General features: G+C 41.1%; 2 protein-coding genes across 10 annotated transcripts in view; one reads left to right on the forward strand and one right to left on the reverse strand.

The window, feature by feature from the left end:
* Positions 1-11,749, reverse strand: part of TMX1 (thioredoxin related transmembrane protein 1) — a 332,759-nt gene that overhangs the window by 266,481 nt on the left and 54,529 nt on the right. The window lies entirely within an intron of this gene.
* TRIM9 (tripartite motif containing 9) overlaps positions 1-11,749 on the forward strand; it is a 264,325-nt gene that overhangs the window by 250,485 nt on the left and 2,091 nt on the right. For 2 of the 9 annotated variants that reach the window (XM_050796881.1, XM_050796882.1), the window contains exons 9-13: positions 2,920-3,108; positions 5,639-5,680; positions 6,098-6,121; positions 6,961-7,264; positions 9,520-9,682. In XM_050796881.1, the coding sequence (XP_050652838.1) occupies positions 2,920-3,108; positions 5,639-5,680; positions 6,098-6,121; positions 6,961-7,264; positions 9,520-9,682 (722 nt within the window). Of the gene's footprint in view, positions 1-2,919; positions 3,109-5,638; positions 5,681-6,097; positions 6,122-6,960; positions 7,265-9,519; positions 11,747-11,749 lie in introns of those variants that run through there. The other 7 variants (XM_050796886.1, XM_050796887.1, XM_050796883.1 and 4 more) reach the window with 6 other exon arrangements.

Below are 11,749 nucleotides of genomic sequence, written 5' to 3' on the forward strand. Positions count from 1 at the left end.
ATGTGGCCCCAGATAGTAACGCTACAATTGGAGAGTGGAGCTCCCAAAGAGGTATGTCTAGATCAATATAAGCAATAACTGCCAACTAGAGGGAGCTGGCTGGAAGCAATGAGTTCCTCATCCCAGGGAACTTCAAGGGGAAGCTTGATGGCAGCTCCTCTGATATTAAGTGTCTTCTCTCTAAGACTTCTGAAATCTAAGGTAATGTGGAGTGGTATAGATGACTTATAGGCAGCTGACCCAGCGTGTGCACTACACGCCCATGGGGAAGGGTATGAGGGGAGAATTGCTTGTTTAATCAAGCTGGGATCAGTTGGAAAATGTATCTCTCTTGTAATTCATTTGGAAAGTTCTCATTGCAAGGTAGGATTTTTTGTTGTTGTTAAGAGCTACTTAGAGAAAATACGGTAAAAGCCCAGCTGGTAGGGAATGGGAGGTCATAGATGGGGAAAAAACTCAAAAACAAAAATGAAATGGTTGTTCAATATGGATGTTAAATAAACTTGCCTGATTAGAGGGCATAATTCAAGAGTGAGAGGAGTCAAGGAAAATTGGGTCATCAGTAAACAGTGGATCCAAATGGAAGGATAGGAAGAGCCATAACTATCTTAGTGTCGAGTTACTAATCCCGTGAACAACCATAGCTACCCTCACTCCCCACCCTACAAAGGGGTGCCATCACCTCCTCTAAGTTCTTCTTGGTGCTGAGAATAGAAAAGGTGAGTACAATTTATGATGGGTTTGGATACACTCCCCAAGGTCTGCGTTCAGTAAACATCTCTTCACTGGTTTTCAGATAACTGCTTGGGAATTCAATACACTCTGAAATTCATCTTATTTTATATGTCCTTTCCATTAAATTGTAAAGCAACAAATATTTTCAATATAATGAATTGACTGTCACACCTAGTGAAAAATACATTTCCAAGCAAATTCTTGTTAATAAAAAAATTTTTTAGGCCGGGTGCAGTAGCTCACGCCCATAATCTCAGCACTTTGGGAGGCCGAGGCAGGCAGATCGCTTTGAACTCAGGAGTTCAAGACCAGCCTGGACAACATGGCAAAACCCCATTTCTACAAAAACTAGAAAAATTAGCTGGGCATGATGGCTCACGCCTGTAGTCTCTGCTACTCTGGAGGCTGAGGTTGAAGAATCACTTGATCCAGGAAGCAGAGGTTGCAATGAGCTGAGATCGTGGCATTGCATTCCTGCCTGGACAACAGAGTGAGACCCTGTCTCAAAAAATAATAAATAATGCATAATAAATAAATAAATAAATAAAATCTTGTATTGACATAAATATGGTTGTAAATGCCTTAGCTCCTTAAAAGAAGCCCATGCCGGTTTGTGGCGCTTGGGTGTTGTATTTTCAATTTTTCTATTACACTCAAAGGCTAATTTCCCCTTAAGATGATCACAACAAATAATTTTTGATTTATCATATCTGAAGAAAGAAATGATAATACATGATATTAAGTCATTCAAACCGTATGAAGTTTAGGTAGAAGAAAACTTAAATGTATTCTTAGTGGGAACACAAAGTCTTAACTCCATAAATAGCAATTCCTTTTCTGGGAGATCTGGTTTATACTTTTATTTTTTAAAAGTCATCCCCCCACAGATAAGTCTAAAGCCTGAAAAGCTAACTTTAGTGTTGTGAGTGCAGAGGCTGACTCTTGGAGGTATTAAATTAAAACTTGCCAACGCCCTCGTTCTGAGTTCTTCACATAGGATCATGTTCTACACACATACACACTCCGGTTATTTTTGCTTGAACATGCAGAGTAGCATTTTGATAGAAGTGTATGTCCAGCAAAGAATTGCTGGTAACTGATTCAAACCAGAAAAACATTCACAGAAATACCCTCTGGTCACAAAAACGAAATTATTATTTCAATGAGAAGAAAGTTCCTTTGTGATTGTGGACATAGAATATTACCTTCCTACCATCTGTATTTCCTAAATTATTGCTATTAGACTGAATATTAAGAAGGCTTCAATTGGTGAAAGATCCATCTCTGACTAGACCACACCATGCATAGAACCAGCTATTGTTTGACAAAATAGAAAGGAGCAATTTTAGTAATTTAGAGAAACTAACTCATGCCCTTCTAAAACCGGATCAAGTAATTGTTAAGTCTTTAGTCTGATATAATAATGATCTTCAGGCCAAACCTGACCATCTGAACAGAAACAGACATTTTGCCACCAGTGCACCTCACCACTGCCTACAGTCTGTTTATCATTAGAGAAACAAAGATGGTCAAGTGACATCCCTAGAGTCTGATCCTAATTCAGAAACAAAGGTAAGGCTCCTTCCCTGCTTACTTGTCCAGTCCTGTCTTCCTTAGACCACCCCACATTTCCTCCCCTATTCAAAGACAGAGTCTGGAGTGTGCTAGTGTAGAAAAATCAGCTCATCCATCTAACAGAAAAATACACATTAGGAGAGAAAGGGGAAAATATGGAATAGGAAACAGTTTGTAAAAAATCCCCATCTCTTAAATAGAAACCTTTTAAGAGACCATTGTTGAGTAGGTAGTAACTCCCAGGACAACTGAAGGTAAAATAATATCCCCTTGGTCATCAATAGGTAAAATTTGCCTTTACATTTTGTACATTCACTAAAAATATTTTATTTAATTAAAAGGAAACCTTCCAATTTTCTACCACTAAAAATTGGGAGAAAATGACAACAATCGCCTATGATGTTGGAGGTGTCCTCTGGTCTTGGGTCCTGATCTGCCGCAAATTCCCTCCCTGCCCCCAGGCACATTGGCTTTGTAAATGCCTGAGTGTGGCACCCTGTGGGAAAGATGAGGCTTTGTATGAATGCATTGTTAAGGCAGGTCTTGGGGAACCATGCACCGGGACATAGCAGACTTCTGATCTCTAGTTTGCATTGATCTTACATTTAGACACAGATTCAGAAGAACAGACCCTCCCTTTTCCAGTGCCTTCGGAAAGATTGCCGCTCCGTAGAATGAGTCCTTTCTCCTCCACCCTTAATCTACAACCCAGCTTCCCTGGGAGATCCTACTTTGATTTCCGATCCTCACCCCACCAGCTGAGCTTGCATTCCTCTTTACAGTCTCTCAATGCACCGGGTGAGCTGAGCTCCTCAGACCTTTCCCCTTGATCTCTGTGCCTTGAAGGCATCTCTGAAATGCGTGTTTTGTTCTTGCCATTCATGTTTGTGGTGAGGGGGATGAGCTAGTCTCTGTGTCTGTGGCCTGCTTCCAGTATGAGGAGCATCGGGATGGTGGAGCTTTGTGGTGTTCTTGTTTGTGTGGTGCAAGGAGCAACCATGGAGCTGTGGTCTATGTATAACGGCATCGGAAAGTGATGAGTGAAGTTACTCTTTTTGCACAAGCTGGTACCACCATGGATAACCCGCTCTGTCATCACATGCAGTGGCATAGCACGGCACAGGTGCTGGCTGAGTGGAGGCCGTGGCAGTAATGTTTGCAGCCCTTCTGTATCCAGGAAACCAGCGGTGTCTGGGAGACTGGATCAGTGCATCCAGCCTGGAGTGGTCTGATTAAACATAGACTCAAGAGATCTTTATTGACAAAGTAAAATAAAAGTAAAAACACACCAACAGCAGAAAGCATCCTATAAAGCAGGCAATCCAAAGAGCGGAAAGTGAAAGCATTCTCTGCAAAAGCCTGTGCTCACTGCTAGGACAGTGGGGCTCCTGGCTGAGTGTTTTCCTAGCAACGGGGTGGGATCACTGCTGGCTGAATTAGAAACCCTTAACTCCTAATGCCTAATGACCAAAGATCTGAGTAATCAAAAAGTCTGGCCTCCTGGAAGTTTCCCACAGCCAAGCCAGTTGTGACAGAGCCTAAGGCTGATTGCAGCAAAGCTAGACTCATGTTCCTTTGTAGCGAACACTGCCTAGCAAATAGAATCTTAAAATATCTAAGATGCAGACCTATATGATCTCTTCAGGACTATATTGTAATCATGGATACACATGATGCACATTTCACATTTCCAAAGGTTTCTTTTGTTTTTTATTTTATTCTTTTTGCTCATCCCACATTCTGGAATGAAGAAGGCCACAGCATGACAGTGCAAAAAGGATGCAGGGACTTCAAGCTCTCTTTAAAATGACATTTTTCTTTGTGCTTTTATGTTTCTTATTGTTTTTCTGTGCACTATGGCTTCCCAACATGCTTTGTTATGAAACTCTTTTCCCTTGTGTCTAATGTACTGAAATATTGTTACAGTCTTTGTAATGTATATTGTCTCAAGAATAAAATGAAATGTGAGTTTTGGGATATTTGATGGGTGTATTTAAGAGCATTATTCTAGTTGTATTGTTGAATCTTAAATGTGTGATAATGTGTTTAAATAGTGTAAAAAGATTTCAGAATATTTGTTTTGAAAAAAAGAGTTGCACAAGGCATGATTCATTTAAAAGTTTTTAAAGCCCTAATTCAGATTCTACAAACTTATTTCCAAAGTTGAATATGAGAGTCAGTTTTAAAACTCCAGGTGTTCCATACTCATTATGCTCTAACACATGAATAGGAATTGAAGTGATAATTGATAGAAACGAAACATAAAAATCAGCCATGAGATGGGAGGAAATGATTCTCTTCCATGTGAATTCATCCCAGAGAAAAGCAAACTAACCAAAAATAAGATCATAATTTTTGTATTTTGTTTTTAACTCAACCATTAGTCCTTTTTTATAGTAAGTTGCTTTTTTAATTCTTGTAAAATTCTTTTAAGTCAGCACATTATCCTGCAAATGTTTTAGGAATTAGCATATAAAGGCCTTACTAGATAGAAAAATAAATTAAATGATCCTTTCTTTATCCCCCAGTGTTCATCAAAACCACATTTTCTAGATCAGTCCTCGACACCACTAGAAATTGTAGATCACACAGCTTTGAACATTTTAAGACTAGGCAGTCTTCCTCCACCCAATGTAGTTTCTCATGGGGTACAGGTATCCAAATCTTAGGGAAGGGAGATGGTTGAAAAGGTTCCACAGGGGATTCTAATGTATCTCTGAGACCACACCCACTTCTACCATCCCACCTCCCCTCCCTCAGGTGAGAAGGATCTTCTCTCCTAAGAAGGAGAGGAGGTAGTTTTAACACATTTGTCCTATCATTTTTAATAATTATTAATAATAAGATGTATATATTAACAAATGGATTACATTACACATTTAGTTATATTTAATTTGGGCTCAAGTCACAATGAAGACCTTTTGGCATAACCAGAGTCAGAAGTGCCTAGAATAGTGAGAGCAGAGTTTTATCAAAATCCAGTGATTTCTCCATTTCAATTAAGCACATTTTCCTCATTTTTAAAACTAGCCTTCTTACTGTGGGAACTTTAGAGGAAAAGATTGAACTTGGAAAGATGAAAAATTCAGCTACAGAGTTCAGGATCAACTGGAGGAGGATTTATTAAATGGTAAAAAGATGTGCTTTTCATTTTAGAAGTGCAGAGAGGCAGTTTTTTACCCAACAAAGTAATATAAAAAGGGCTTTGTTTTTTCATGGATCAGGCCTCTGGTATCTATATTCAACTGGTGCTTTTTAAGTGTATACAAGTAATTTTTATCAACCTGGTTGTTGTTTCATAGCGTTGATGTGTAGTATCTCTTTGTAGGATGCAATTTTGAGACACAATCTGCACCTTACTCTCAATTAGGCAAGTATACCTATTGTAATTGTTATCTTTTACTTACGTGATTGATGTGCTCAATTTCCTTCACAAAATAAATAGCGGCAGCTTGTCTTATATCAATAAAATTGTCTAGTTGTCATTCTAACCCTATTATAGCAGTTTCTCAAACTCTTAAAAAATGGAAAAGATGCCTGTAGTTTTTAATGTGATGCCTCAAAGCTTACTTTTTCCCCGGTTTTCTTATACATCAATGCACAGCACTCTTTATGAGCACTAAATGTGGGTAAAGGTACAAGTCAGAGAGCACCTGTTTAGTATATGTGATGTTTTAAATTGAGTCCTTTTGGGGTACTAGTCTGTCAGGAGAGACACGTTTTCTTATCCATGTCAATTTTGCTTCCTATCTCTCTCCCCCATGCCTTTCACTTGGAATGACAACAGTTGACATTAAAAAGCTGTTGGCAGGTATGCAATAACCTTATTCTGTTACCCAATAGAAAAGATCAAAGTGCATGTGAGGTGTCTCACAGATTCAATAAATCAGCAATTACATCTCTCGAGTGTGATATGTATAGGTGGCATTTAGAACTTGGGGCGTAACAATGTGTACAAAGACATCATTCTATCTGCACCTAATGTCCGAAATACCTACTGCTCCAGCAAAATTTCTGACGTGTATTAGTTTCAGGAGTAGCACGCAAACTGTGTTTTTTAAGTTATGCAGACAGCAACCTGTCCTACATAGAGTCACAATCACTCATGAAAATTAATTTATGTTGCTTATAGCTTCGCAGCTTATGAGCTTTCACTAGAGCCAAGGAAAACTTCAAAGCAACTAGATGTTAGCACTTCTGCCGAAGGGATATTTCCTGATTTCACTCCATGTGTTTTATCCCTCCTCCATCTAGGACTCTAGCTCCTAGCCTCCCCGCCTCAGGGGTTACACAGGCATCTTAGCGCATCCCCTCTCCCTTTATGTCTCTGGTGCACTGTTCTGCCAGTCACCAGGTGAAGGGACTTGCACCTTCCAAAATCGATGCCACTTCACTCCCGGATCACCTGGTTGGGAGTGCAGTCTGAGCCAGGTAACCCCTGCTGAATCGGTCGTGTGTCCTCCGTCTGCTTCTGGTGCAGAGAGTACCAACTCCCAGGACGTGCCCCTGTCTGCCCTGGCCCTGGACGCCTCCTTCCTGCATGGCAGCATGAAAACGCTACACAACGCTCCTCACCCGCCCAGGAGTATGTTATGGTGCTGAGCTTGTTGGGTCTGTCTTAATAACCTGATTCCCTTCTGTTGTTCCCAGTGGCCTGGTTTGCTTTCGACCCTGGCTCGGCGCACTCGGACATCATCCTCTCCAATGACAACCTGACAGTGACCTGCAGTAGCTATGATGACCGGGTGGTGCTAGGGAAGACTGGCTTCTCCAAGGGCGTTCACTACTGGGAGCTCACGGTGGATCGCTATGACAACCACCCCGATCCTGCCTTTGGCGTGGCTCGCATGGACGTGATGAAGGATGTGATGTTAGGAAAGGACGACAAAGCTTGGGCAATGTATGTGGACAATAACCGGAGCTGGTTCATGCACAACAACTCGCACACCAACAGGTACCCTGCAGCCCCCAAACCAAGCCTTCTTCACGTTGGCTTCTGATCAGGAGTGAGAGCCCCAGTTCAAAAACCTATTACATAGACCATATTAAGGAAATCAAGCAGGTGGTCTACATTAAGTAGCACAGGCAGTCTATGAGCCTCAGCTGAGTCCATGCTGGTGGGTTACTTTTTGTATGATGATAGAGACTTGAGTACTTTCCTAATCTCTTCATTGCTGTATTTCACCCATGGCTGGAAACTAAGAATCCCGATAGATATCCATTATAAGAAAACAATCCAGGATGCTGAAACAGGCAGACCTACAACTTATCAGAAAAGCACTTTTGGACAAATTACTTCGTTTTTTTGAACCTCAGTTTCCAAATCCATCAAATTCGTATAATAAAATTTTTCCATGTGGGAATCTTCTGAAGACTAAATGAAATATGTGAAAATGCCTTACATTGGAAGCACCTGAAAATAGTAGCCATTGTTCTTATTACGATTCATTAAACTAAAGCTTATGGGTGCCAATTTGAATGACTTTTTACTTAAAGAGAACTCTCTTATTACTGTATTAATTCAGAGCACCCAGTTTGCTAAGGAAAGGAAATATAGTAATCTCCTTGAAGTTTTCTTCTACCACCAAAATATAGATAATTATAATTGAACACATACTATAATGGATTTCCTTTCTCATTTGATTGTGTTCTTCAAATGTATTTTTCACAAATTTCCTAGGCAGAGAAATTTCTAATGTGGACCCTGGTCCACCTTATGCTCCAAGATTTCCCCAGGATACATTCTCATTAGTGTCTCTGAAAAAAAAAAAAAAAAAAATACAGTAGTGTTCAACCAGATCAAAGGGAAAGCAAGTCAGACAGTGGTAGGATAATTGGACTCCACTGTTTTATCTTTTTCTGTATGCTCGTCACTGACCCTTCTCCAGCCTGTAGACTCCTAAAGCCTCCTTTTCCCTTGGATAGTTTCTATAGCTCAAGTGAGTATTATTCGCTGTCACTTGAAGTGAACACACACACCATTTCACCATGAAAGCAAATCCTACTGGATGTAGATAAGTGGTTATCTTCAGTGATTGGCATTTTGGGGAACTCGCTGTCAATAGATTCCCAGTGCTATCACCCAAATGCCACACTTACTTTTTCCCTTTTAGCATCTTTTTGAAGTGCAGGAGTGAATAATGACATAACCATCACACTGTGCAGAGAAAAACATTCTTAATGCTAAACACATCTGCTTGCATGCAAACTGCTTGTCACTTGTGCTTTCATTGTTAAACCTGTGAATTAACAAGAGGCAAGTTGTAACCTGTCTTTTAATGACTATGTACAGTCTGTATCCTGCACGCAAGAGGAAATGAATGACACAAATTCCTGTGCTCTGCTGAGATGAGAATGAAGTTCAATATTGCTAGATCTCAAGAAAACAGGAAAGACAAATCTGATCATCCATGTTTAATGGCATTTTGTGAAACCATCAGTTGAAGCATAAGACACAATTCTTTGTAAAATGGCATTTGTATGCAGGTTCCTTAAAATCACTGCATCTCAGAGTGTAATTATTTCACTGCACAGAGAGGAAGCCTATTTTTCAGCGCTGTCATTTCACAGACAGCCTCTGAGTTCTTAATTCAAATGCAACAAGCGAAAAAATTACTATCCTTCTGGAATGAGTTTTTCTGTTTAATGGATAACATAAGGCCCCAAATCCAATTTCTCATGCATGTGGTTTAGGTGCAACCAAAGTGCTTCTTTATTTTGACTTTCAAATTAAGTCACTTTGTATTGAATGATATTTAATTTACACCATTTATACAAAGTGTGCAACATTCCTAGAGTCAGAGCTCTGATAGCCCAAAGGCGACTTTTTCCTGGTCTTGAATGTTTGGTTTTCTACCGCTGTGACTCAGTAGTAGAGACCCTAATGAATGAGTTCACGCTCAGCAACAGCAGAGCAACTCACAAGGGCGGATATCTCCCCCTAGGAAGTGAAAATTGATGGTGGCGGGAGGGAGCAAAAAATCATACTCTTTTTATATATAAAGCACAGATATACACACAGTACAGTACCAACAGGTATACAGTATATCTGCAGTATTAAAATTTATGTGCGAGGGATGATTAAGGAAAAGGTTTTGGGGTAGTGATGATTATAAACAGGTTGCAAGACACTGGTTTCACCACACAAAAGCGGGGAGCTTCTAGAGTGACCACAAGCAAGTGAACCCCCATTTTTTTCTTTTCCTACAGAACTGAGGGAGGGATCGCAAAAGGGGCCACAATTGGGGTCCTCCTCGACTTAAATAGAAAAAACTTGACATTTTTTATCAACGATGAACAACAAGGTCCCATAGCATTTGATAACGTGGAGGGCCTGTTCTTCCCTGCGGTCAGCCTGAACAGGAACGTGCAGGTAAGCACCCTGCCCCTGAGGTTAAACAGCTGTTGCTGGCTGCTAGTTCAAAGGCTGCCCAGGGCCGTACAGTCCAACCGGAGAGAGGGAAGCTGACAGCGTAAGGCCCAGACCAAGACATGAAGGAGAGGAGGAGAGAAAGGGATCAGCCTTGACAACTGCTATTATTCCACGCCAAACATAATCATCTTCTTTATACTTGGACACAGAGTGGTTAATAGCACATAGGAAACTGGAGTTCTCTTCATGGTTGGCTAATGGTCATCCCTGTAGCTCTAGTTTCACCTCTAAGTAGAAATGAAAGCCTTTAACCAACTGGCATGAAAACAAATGGAATGACTTAAAGCTCCAGGAGTGCCTGGGAAGAGGTGAGGTTGTAAGACTGACACTTTAGTATCGTTATCAGAAAATCTGAGCATCTTCTCTGCACTCTTGTTTGGCTCTGTTAGGTCCTAAGGGGTAGAAAACATAGTCCCTACCTACAAGTTAGTTAATTATTATTTATTATAGAATAAAACAACAGCTTCTTATTCATTCAGGAAATATCTATAGAATGCCTTTAATGTGCCAGGCACAGTTATAAGTGTTTGGGATACATCAGTGAAAAAAAAAAAACAAAACAAAACAGATAAAACTCTTGCCTTCATAGAACTTACATCCTAGTGATAGGAGATAGACAATAAAAAGTCAACATAATCACAATGTTAATCAGATGGTGTGTCGGAAGGTGATTAGTGCAGTGGAGAAAAGACCAATGGTAGGGTAAAGGGTTCATGAGTGCTGGGGTTGGGGCGGGCAGCCGCAGTCTTAAATAGGATGGTCAGTGTAGGCAGGGCTTATTGCAGTTACCGGTGAGCTGAGCCTTAAAGGAGTGAGGGAGTGAGTTGCATGGAGCCTTCCAGACTGAGGGAATAGCCTGTGCACAGTTTCTAAGGCATGAGGGTCCTTGCCTGGGCAAGGAATGGTGGAGAGACCCTTGGCCTGGGGCCAGAGGGGGACCGGAGCCATGCATGGAGGAAGAGCTGTGCCCTGCCAGCCGCTGTCAGGGCTTAGGGTTTCACTTCCCTCCTGAGCTGGGCCTCTAATCAGCAACTATGAGCCTCATTCCACAAATGGTTGTCTTAAGATAGGGCTTGAGAATTACAACACTACAGATGACTTTTGCCCTACCCAGTACCAGCCTTGGAAACTATTTATAAAAATTCGTCGTTGTGTTTCAGTATGTGCAGTAACACTGATTGCAAACTAGCAGCCCCTGCCCTTCTCTCTTCCTGCAAGGAGATGGGGTTTTCTGGAAGGCTGGAATCTAATCTTTCAGAGTTCAGCCTCCACACTTTAAGGAAAACCATAAATTACCCTAGAAGCGAGTCTCAGAAAGACCTCATTCAGGGATTTTCACATGAGCCATTTCCCTTTCAAAGAATTTTATACTAGATACTCTTCAGGGGTTTTCAGGACCTTTTGATTATCTATTGATAAAGACTCTTGGGCTGGAGAAGACAGGGACAAGAACTGCATGAAATGGTTCTTGTTGTATCCATAGCTATCCACTGAGGTTTGGGGATATACAGAAATTGGTGAAATAGTATAATGTCATGTTTTTTCACAACTGGCAATCATCTGCAACCCCAGAAAGAAATGTTTGCCCTAATGGGAATAACTAGTGGACAAGTAATAAGGGAAGGGTCTGCGAATCGGTCCTGTCTCTGCGAATCGGTCCTCTCTCCATGGATTTGGCAGTGGTCACTGTTGTGTGGCCAGCAGGCTCCACTACCTGAAAACCAAGCCTATGTCTTCAGTTGTAAGGAACACAATCTCCCCGGAATCCTTTAAAAGAGGCAGGTGACTGAGAACCATATAATCAAATGTCACCAGGATTTGAGAGCCCGCCATGGTGAGCAGCCTCTTACCATAGGCAGGATTCTTCTTGAATTCCCTTTACTGCCCAGTAGCCTAGATGTTTAAAGAGAAGCAAACAGAACACTTTTTGAGTTAGGGACACACCCACAGTGCACTGTGTAAAGGGACAGGGGGATGCATGATGTGTCTCAGGACTCACAGTCTCAT

This window comes from Macaca thibetana, chromosome 7 (genome assembly GCF_024542745.1).
Source record: "Macaca thibetana thibetana isolate TM-01 chromosome 7, ASM2454274v1, whole genome shotgun sequence".
Taxonomy (NCBI): Eukaryota; Metazoa; Chordata; class Mammalia; order Primates; family Cercopithecidae; genus Macaca; species Macaca thibetana.